The sequence below is a fragment of the Poecile atricapillus genome, chromosome 14 (genome assembly GCF_030490865.1).
Source record: "Poecile atricapillus isolate bPoeAtr1 chromosome 14, bPoeAtr1.hap1, whole genome shotgun sequence".
Lineage (NCBI taxonomy): Eukaryota > Metazoa > Chordata > Aves > Passeriformes > Paridae > Poecile > Poecile atricapillus.
The window spans coordinates 15,485,434-15,495,676 of record NC_081262.1 but is presented as its reverse complement, the minus strand read 5'-3'; the positions used below and the strand labels follow the sequence as shown (position 1 = coordinate 15,495,676).

General features: G+C 51.1%; 1 protein-coding gene across 2 annotated transcripts in view; it reads right to left on the bottom strand.

Moving 5' to 3' along the window:
* Positions 1-2,997: 2,997 nt before the first annotated feature.
* Positions 2,998-10,243, bottom strand: part of LMF1 (lipase maturation factor 1) — a 149,656-nt gene continuing 142,410 nt past the window's right edge. Inside the window, exon 9 of one of the 2 annotated variants that reach the window (XM_058849504.1) lies at positions 2,998-4,571. In XM_058849504.1, coding sequence (XP_058705487.1) covers positions 4,397-4,571 — 175 coding nt within the window. In that variant the 3' untranslated portion in view covers positions 2,998-4,396. The remainder of the gene's footprint in view (positions 4,572-10,243) is intronic. The other variant, XM_058849503.1, reaches the window with a different exon arrangement.

The following is a 10,243-nucleotide window of genomic DNA, read 5'->3' as shown; positions in this document are numbered from 1 at the left end:
ACCTACTGGATTTTATCAGCGTGTTTGGGTTACGCTTTGCCCCTTTGGCTAATTCCTAATTGATTCTTTAATCCCGACAAGTTTTTTATTGCCTGATACAAGAGGGATTTAGCCCAGGAGCGGCAGCAAAGCCGCTCCCAAACCCTGGGAGACGCGGGACACGGGGCAGCCATGACCTCATGCGAAGCCAAGGCTTTATTTGATAATCTATCACTTATTTATTATTCTAAGTAACCACTTGCAGGTGCTGTGATTTCAGTGGAATTGTCCCAGCACCCGGCACACGCCGGGAAAAGCTCAGCCCTGTGAGATCCGACCTGGAGCTGCTGCTGGGGAGGGAGAGGGATCCAGCAACGGGAAACGGGGGCACCGTGGGGATGGGCAGGGCAAAATCCGTGGGAAAACAGGGCAGAATCAGTGGGAAAATGGGGAAAAATCCATGGAAAAATGGGGAAAAATCAGTGGGAAAATGGGGCATAATCAGTGGGAAAATGGGGAAAAATCCGTGGGAAAATGGGGCAGAATCACTGGAAAAATGGGGCAAAATCCATGGAAAAATGGGGCAGAATCAGTGGGAAAATGGGGAAAAATCAGTGGGAAAATGGGGAAAAATCAGTGGGAAAATGGGGCAAAACAATTGGAAAAATGGGGAAAAATCAGTGGAAAAATAGGGCAGAATCAGTGGAAAAATGGGGCAAAATCAGTGGAAAAATGGGGAAAAATCAGTGGAAAAATGGGGCAGGAGTTTGTCCTGAGCACCACCTCACTGGAATGGTTTGGGTGGGAAGGGCACTTAAAGCTCATCCAGCTCCAATCCCAACACTCTCCACAATCCCAGGCTGCTCCAGCCTGGCCTGGGACACTTCCAGGGATCCAGGGACAGCCTCAGCTTCTCTGGGAATCTGTGCCAGGGCCTGCCCACCCTCCCAGGGAAGGATTTTTCCCCAAATCCCACGGAACCCCGATGAGGAGGCAGAGCAGGGTGGACACCCCGATGGCACCGGCAGGGATGCGCACGGTGTCCAGAGCTCACACAGGGACAATTCCAGAGCTCAGCTTCTTCCTCCTCACCTGGCAAATGTGAACAAATTGAGGGTTTGGGGCTGTGGTGAGGAACCAGGACGTGGATGTTCCCATGGGCATTCCCAGTGTCCCTCCACGGGGATCACGGTGGCAGCTGGAGGGCTCCGACAGGCACATCCCTGGAATATCCTGTGCCAAGAGGAGGTGATGGAAAGGCCCTGAAGTGACAGTGCAGGAAGGGGCTTTTAACATCCATGAATCCTGCCTTGGGGTCAGACTCTGGAGCTGGAAATCCCCCCGGGATTGGAGGCACTCAAGTGTTTTCCCAGTGAGGAAGGGGCTGGCGATGAGGAGATGGGCCCCAGGCAGAGCAGAGAAGGTGCCTTCCCAAATTATCCACCCCTCATTGTCTGCCCAAGCTCCTTCAACCAAACAACACCCTGAGGAAAGCTGGAAAATGGGATTTTGAGTGGCAAGACCCCGTTGTGGCTTCAATTTTAACCCAAACTGGGGGAGGGGGGGGACCCAGGGAGTCGGGAGAATCATTTTTTCATTAAAATCAAAATCGATCCATAATGAAAATAGACTTGGAATGGGAAAAGCCGAGTGCAAATGGAAGCTTTTAAAGATTCTTTTGACTGACAATAACCTGAAGACCCTCCAGGAACTCCAGCCTGGAATAATCAGATTAAATGGAAACTAATATACGATCCTGGAATTCATCCCATGCTGCTCTAAACTTGGAGCAGCTGGATAATTTCGCCTACAGGTTTGTGCCTCCTGCCCAGCAGTTCACACGGAATTGTTTGGCCAAACTTAATCTACCAGGAAGGGGGGAAAAAAAAAAAAAAAAAAGAAGTTTTTCCCTTTCATATGTGTTAAAGCAAAGCCAGCTTTTCCAAGCAGCTGGGAGCAGGGAATGGATATGGCTGCAGGTATTTCCTATGGGAATTCCCAGCCTGGAGTTGGGCTGCTTTAAAATCAATGATTCTGATTTATAAAAGATCCAGGAATGAGGAATTCTCTGTGTTGGTGGGGATAATTCCTGTGGATTCCTGCATGGACACAAACTCATCTCCAGCAGCTCCTCAGCACCGAGCCCTCCACAGGGACCACATTCCCAAATGTGCCAAATCCATGTTTTTAGAGGAATGTTTGAAGATGGAACCTGGGTGGATCCAGGAAGGTCTTGGCACAGATTCCCAGAGGAGCTGTGGCTGCCCCTGGATCCCTGGAAGTGTCCCAGGCCAGGCTGGAGCTCCTGGGATAGTTGGAGGGGTCCCTGCCCATGGCAGGGGTGGGATGGGATGAGATTTCAGGTCCTTTCCAGCCCCTCTGGGAATGTCTGGAAGGCCCAATCCAGTCTCCCACAGCCCCATCCCCTCGCCATGGGATTGTCCCTTCCCAAATTACGCAAGCAGGGATCATTTCCTCATTGCCTATGTCCCAGGGATGAGCTAAAACCCCTATCTCCATTCACATTCCCTTTCTGCTCCCCTCAGGAACAGACTTAGATGTGGGATTAAAGAAAAAAAGGGAGAATTCAATTTTTTTGGTGGGGGGAAAAGCAGCTGGGATGAGCTGGATCCGACCTCGCCACAGACAGCAGAAATGCAAACCCAGATGGGCTTGTGAGGGGACCTCATGATTCCAAAAGGCTGGAATCTTGGGAAAAAAGGGGGAAAAGTCACTTCTGTCTCTGTTATACCAAGTGTGAATGCTTGGGGTACCTCGAGGGTCAATAACTTCCACGTAGGAAAAGCAAATCAAAAAATGAAAATGGATTCATTTTGATCCAGGAATGCCCCTGAGATGTCTCCAGCCATGGTGGAGCTGGAGCTGCTCAGGATGGACATGGAGTGACCACCTGGCCACGTCCTGCCTGGCTCAGCTCTGGAATTTCCTTGGAGCTGACAGAGAAACAGGAGGAGGGAGTGGGATGAGATCAGGCTCTGGATTGGGATGAGCCAGGAAAACCCAGCCTGGAGAGGGGCGTCATCCCAGGGGGCTGAGCCCACTGAGGGACCCAAACCCTGCGCTCCACAACTTCTGCAGGAGGTGGTGGGACCTCAGAGACACCAGAACTGGTGGGAGCAGCTCCCAGATGGAGTTTTCCTCCCCACGGATTCCCGGTGCTGACTCGGGAATGCCGCAGCGTTTTCCTTCCAGTGCTGAACTTGGGATAAAAACTCTCCACAAACCCTTCCCAGTGAACAGATAACACAACGTGGTTCTGATTTCCTCCCACCTCGGGATAATTGCTCCTTTTCTTTTATAAATTCTTGTCCCAGGGAAACATTCCCTATGGAATCTGCTCCTGCCCCTTTGGATGGGTTTTATCTTCCGGGCACTGCTCCGGAGCAGAGCGGGGAGCTTGGATTGAAAAGAAAAAAAAGGGGAAAAAAAAGACTTAACAAGCAGCAAACAGGAATGGGAATGCTGGTCTGGGATCCATTATCCCTGACCCAGAGGTTGGAAAGCAAAAGAAATTCATTAAATTGGGGAGGGGGGAGGCCACGGGGCGTCCGTGGGGGTGCCCGGGGGTGTCACCTGTCACCCATCACCTGTCACCTGTCACCCAGCCAGGGCTGGAGCAGCTTGGAAGGAAAATCCACTGAGACCATGCAAAGGCACCCTGGAACCCACGGGAGGGAGGAGGCGAGGGAGGATTCTCCTCTCACAGCCCTGGATCCCCGGGATGGGGATCAGGCACTCGGACACCACACCGGATTCTCCCCAAAACACAAATAAATGCCAGGACTCGCCTCATTCCTCACCTTCCACCCCATTCCCACTGGAGCTGCCTTGTCCCTGGTGAGCCACAACAGGAGCTCCTTTTTTCCCCCTTTTTAGTGCTTCCAGGGGAAATCAAAACCTGGGGAAGCTCCTGCTGGTTGTTCAAGAATTGTTTCCTTTAATCCCTTTCCAGGAACACCAGCTCCCAGTGGTGCCCGTTTGGTACATGTGGTCAAAAAGGTGGGAAAAAGCATGGAAAAGGGAATTCCTGTGCCTGCATCCACAGCCCACACAACCCCGGAGATCCCTCCTGCTTTGTTTTCCCTGTTTTTGTTTCAAACCCACATTCAGCCGCTTTTGGCAATGCCAACACCTCTCCCCAAACCAATCACGGTTATTTGCCTTTTTCCCAGATCCAGAGGAATTCCCCAGTGGAGCAGCCTGGAAAAAGAAGTCAGTCACTGAGGCGAGAAAAAGCAGCTCACAAAGCAAGTGGGAAAATTGGCTGGGAATCTTTTGGAAAATAGGTGTGAACAAGGATAGGTGTAAAAAATAGAGAGGTGGGAGATGTTGGGCAGGGAGCTGCCCATCCTCCCTCTTCCCAGCTGGTCCCTCTTGTCCTGGCCATCCTCTTCCCTCAGTCCTGCACGGGATAAGGCCAATTCCTGTCCTCAAAGAACTTCCTCAGGCCCTGCAGGTTGACAGGGGGGAAATAGGGGCCGATCCTTTTCCGGATCCACCACTTCCCGTCGCTGGCGTGCTTCCCCCCGGGCTGGCTGAACTTGTACTTGAAGTGTTCCCCCCGGATCCACCTGTGGGAGACAAAACAGGAGCTCAGGGCTTGGCCAGACTTCTGGGAAGAGGCTTGGACCATGTTTTTATTCCCTTGGGATTGGTGTTTTGGAGCTGTTCTGGATGGAGGAATCAGCTTGAGGCTCACTCCATCCATCCATCCATGGGTTCCATCCATGGATTCCATCCATCCATCCATCCATCCATCCATCCATCCATCCATCCATCCATCATCCATCATCCATCCATCCATCCATCCATCCATCCATCATCCATCCATCATCCATCCATCATCCATCCATCCATCCATCCATCCATCCATCCATCCATCATCCATCATCCATCCATCCATCCATCCATCCATCCATCATCCATCATCCATCATCCATCATCCATCCATCATCCATCATCCATCCATCATCCATCATCCATCCATCATCCATCATCCATCATCCATCCATCATCCATCATCCATCCATCATCCATCATCCATCATCCATCCATCATCCATCATCCATCATCCATCCATCCATCCATCCATCCATCCATCCATCCATCCATCATCCATCCATCATCCATCCATCCATCCATCCATCCATCCATCCATCCATCCATCATCCATCATCCATCATCCATCATCCATCATCCATCATCCATCCATCCATCATCCATCATCCATCCATCCATCCATCCATCCATCCATCCATCCATCCATCCATCCATCATCCATCCATCCATCATCCATCCATCCATCCATCCATCATCCATCCATCCATCATCCATCATCCATCCATCCATCCATCATCCATCATCCATCCATCCATCATCCATCATCCATCCATCATCCATCCATCCATCCATCCATCATCCATCATCCATCCATCCATCCATCATCCATCCATCATCCATCCATCCATCATCCATCCATCCATCATCCATCCATCCATGGATTCCATCCATCCATCCATCCTTGGGAAGCTCCCACAGCAGCAGCCACACTGGGAAGGCTTTGGGAAGTTCCCAGGCTCCTCCTGATGCCATTTTGGAATGCTGGCATCCAGCTGTGCCTCGGGAATGACTCATGAGCAGAGCAGCTTTCCCACCCCCTGCCCTGAGCACTCCCCACACCTTTCCACAGCCAAGCATGAAAGAATAATAACAATAATAACAATAATAACAATAATAACAATAATAACAATAATAACAATAATAACAATAATAATAACAATAACAATAATAATAACAATAACAATAATAACAATAACAATAATAATAATAACAACAATAATAATAACAATAATAATAACAGTAATGCAGGAATAATAAGGTTTTTCCCTTGCTCAGAGCCATCCTGGAGCATTTCTGCCTGGGATATTCTGGAGCAGGGAGCCTGACTCCCCCAGCACCCCCTGCCCCAGCCCCGTTAGCGCGGCTCTGAGCGCATCTGTTTTCCGGCTGCTCCGGGAGCTGACGGCAAAGGAGGTTTGAAAGCAGTGCAGAAAGAAGCATTCATCAGTGTCAGGAAACACTCTGGGAGCTGCCCATGCCGCTGGACCCGGGGGTTTGTCCCCCTTGATGTAGGACATGCTGACAAGGGCCGGAGCGGCGCCCGCGCCGCCTTCGCCGGGAGCATCGCCGGCGTCGCCGGGCGAGTCCATAAAATACCCACAAAATAAAACTGTCAAAGTCGTGTCAGTGCTCATTTAAACCTGCTCTGCTCCACTAGGAAAATACAGACCCTGCTACTGAGCAGGGCACGGCAGCTGGGGGATCCCTGGAGCGGCCGGGAAGGTCCTTCCTGCTGCTAAAATAATTAGGGATGGCTCCCACGGATTTGCCGTCAGCGCTCGGCTTCGGGGAGCGGGGAGGAGTGAAGGGCTTGGAGAAAGCTGCACCCAGTCCCAGGAGAGCACAAAGATTCTCCTACAAAACCAGGGGAATAAGGGATGCCCGGGGAGGTTTGGAGTCTCCATCCTTGGAGGTGTCCAAGGAAGGTCTGGATGTGGCACTCAGGGCTCTGGGATGGGGATTTGGCACAGGTGGGACTTGCTGGAATTAAAGGCCTTTTCCAGCCTCAGTGATCCTGGGATTCTGTGTTCATCACACCCATCACGTTTTCCAGGGGAGCTGTGGCTGCCCCTGGATCCCTGGAATTGTCCCAGGCTGGGTTGGACAGGCCTTGGAGGTCCCTTCCATCCCAAACCATTCCATGATTCCACGATTCAATGACCTCCACTCTTCCCCCTCCTCTGAGGATGAAGGAAGATAAATGGGAAAAGGGGCCCTGAGTGGAATTTGGGGAGCACAAACCTGCACCTCACCCCCTGCAGCTGCTGCCTTCACTCCAGGCCATTCCTGCATTCCCTCTTTTCCCTGCTTTCTGAGGCTGGGAAAAGCCAAACAGGGGCTGAAGTGTTGTTCCCACAGGGCTTCCTTTGCAGGAGCACAAAATTCCTGTCCATAACTGGAGTGTTACTGAACAATCCCTGAGGGTCCAGGTAGCTACTCCAGGATGATTGGAGATTTCCAAGCTGTGCTGCCTGACTGCTCTCTGGAATTCCCAAAACAAATCCTCCTCCAATCCCAGATCCACCTCCCAGAAAAGCTTCAGAGGCTGATTTTATGGCAGTGTCCTGCTCCAAGCATCCCTCCACCTGCCACTCGGATTATCTGGGGTTTTTTTCCTTCACTAAGTGGCTGCAGAGCACCTCCCAAGCTGGACCCATCTCCATCTATTCCCAAAATAAATGGGAGAAAGGTGGAAAACCTGGAACCCAGGAGGGAATATTTCCTTGCCAGGCTCAGGATGTAAAAGCTGCAGCGTTTAATACCCACTGGAGCCCCTCATTTCAGGGCTCACAGAGTTTACAAGCTCTGCCGGTGTTTATAACCTGCCTGGGTGCCTCAGTCCTGGAATTACGGGGTTTTCCAGCTCCTCCAGTGCTGGTCCTGCTCCCTCTTCCTGGGATTCAGGGAGGGAAGGAGCTACAAACTGACGCCCCCAAGTCCATCCTTCCAGGGCTCACAGAGTTTGTGCAGTTTTGGGGATCCACAAAGATCTCCTGGCAGCTGGAAGGGATCCACAGGTCTTGGAGCCTCCCTGATGCAGGAGATTCCCTGATCCCTGCTCTGGAGGAACAGCAACAGCCTCAGGAAGGTTGGGAAGGAGCTGCCTGACCTCACTGGGATGTCCCAGGTACTCAGAGAAGGATGAGAAAGGCTTGTGGGGCAGAGGAGCTGTGGAAAGGTTGGGAAGGGTGATCCCAGTCTCCAGCAGCTTCCCGGGATTTCCTGAGCAAACACAAGCTGGCAGCTCCTCCTGTCTCCCTGGGAAGGAACTGGCACCAGCTCCCATTAAAAACTGGGTGTAAACTGAAGGATTTTGATGGGATATTGGGAAGGAATTCCTCCATGTGAGGGTGGGCAGGGCCTGGCACAGATTCCCAGGGAAGCTGTGGCTGCTCCATCCTGGAAGTGCCCAAGGCCAGCTTGGATGGGGTCTGGTGGAGGATGTCCCTGGCCATGGCAAGGGTGGGACTGGATGGCATTCCAGGACCCTTCCAGGAGATGGCAAACCCTCTCTGCTGCGAGGAAAAGGGGCCAAAATCATCCTTTGGGCAACTTCTGATCCGACAGCGGTGCCAGGAGAGCGACGGCACCGAGGAGGGAGGACTGAGCCACCCCAAGGACCCTTCTGGCCATCCCCACCGGACTGGGCGAGGCCCTGGCCTCGGGGGGAGGCCCAAAAGGCTAAAAATAACCAGCATGATTTTTTAAATCAATATTTTCCCCTCAGCAGATGCCCGGCAGCAGCTGCCCCGCCGCGCTTTCGGGAGCCGCTCGTATATCAGCCCCTCCTGACATCTCCCAACTGGACGTGTTAAAAATTAGCAGCGATATTGGAGTTGTTGGGACGGAGACCTAAATCTCCCAGACAGCTGTAATTAGTTCCAGAGGGTGCAGCTGTCTCCCTGCAACAGCTGAGGGGTTCCAGGGGAAAAAAAAAACCAACCCAGGGGTGGTTTCTGTAAGAATTAATGGCCTGACAAGGCAAGGAGGGGTGGGAGAGGGATGGCAGAAAGCAAGCGAGCAAAACACGCTTTGCAATGTTTTGTTTTGGGTTGTTGGGGATTTTTTGGGGGGTGTTTTACCTCCAGGTTCCCTGCTCTGTTGTAAATCAGGTGGTGGGAAGTGCAAATTCATCGGGGTGACATTGCTCCAGCACCCTGCTGGTGGGAGGGAGCATGAATTAATTCATCTTGGCCTGAATTTAGGGAATGGGGGAAGTTTTGGGGTTGTTTTTTAGTGCTGCTGATTCTGAGGCTCCTGCAAGGTCTGGTCCCACAGAGCTGCAGCATCCCAGGGGCAGCTGATCTTCAAAATCCCCTTGGGAAGTGCCACAGTGGGGTTTTCCTCTCTGGTTTTTCCTCTCTGGATGGGTTGGAAAGGGTGGGATAACACCAAGGGCAAAGCAGACTGGGGGGAGGAAAAAAAACCTGGATCCAGATGGATCCAAGGCTGGAATTTACCCTGCCAAGGAAGAGAGATCCCAGCCTGGGGGAAATCCTGCCAGCTTGGGATGAGCTTCCCTGAAATACTGAGGCTGATTTTCCCCAAAGAAAACCCCTGAAACTTCCCTTCAGGATTGTGGAATTTAATTCTGGGAATATCTGAGCGGTTCATTTCCACCTCATCCCAGTGATGCCTGGATTTTTCAGGAATTCCCACCCCCTGCCTGCTCTCAGCACTGATCCAGAGTCACCTGGATCCCTCTGGGGAGGGGCCAAGCCCAAATTTGGCTTCTACAAAGTGCAAACACGACCGAGCTCTTCCCATGGCTTGGGATCCACAGATCCCAGGTATCAAATCCAGTCCCTTTGAAATGGGAAATCAAATCAAATCCAGTCAGAGAGAATCCCAAATGCCACATTCCCCTGTGTTCCAAAGCACTAGCTCCCTCACAACCACCACCACTACAAATCCAGCTCTTCACACCCATGGTGGGGCTTCCCTGACAAAATGCTACTTTAATTGGAATAAAAATCCTCAAGTGACTGTGATTTAATATCAGACACACCAAACAGACCCAAAAACTTGTTTTTGTTTTTTTTTTTCTCCCCCTCCTGTGGGCTAAATGTGATTTTTGTTTCCTTTGATTGTTGCAGTCTTTTCCATGGTGTGTTCAACACTTCTTCATTTTTCACCCTGAGCCCTCCTGTTCAGATTTATGAGGGCTGGGCTTTTAAGGACTGTCCACTGCCCCAGAATATTTGGGAAATCCACATTCCCCAAACATCACCAGCCTCGAGGTCTGAGCTTCCCACTCAGCCAGGCTGGGCCCTCAACAATGCCCTCATTTTTAATCAGTCACCTGTTTCTCATTTGAAGTTTATCACACTTGAAAAAATACTATAATTTCTTGAGTTGTAAAGGACCCTCCAAACTTTGGTCTCCGAAATTTCATTTCGAAGGCATTAACTCATTCTGAAAGTCCCTTGGCTATTTAAGGTGTAGAGTTTCCATTAACAGAACAAACTCCGTGGAGGATGGAGCGCAAGGTTCTTATGGAAAACAGCCCCTTCCCCTAATTATTTAGTCTAGCAGGGAATGAAAATAATTAAGTCTCAAAATTCCCTTTAGAGTGGAGGGAAGGGGGGAATAATGGTAGGAAAATTAGGAGTTTTTTTCCACC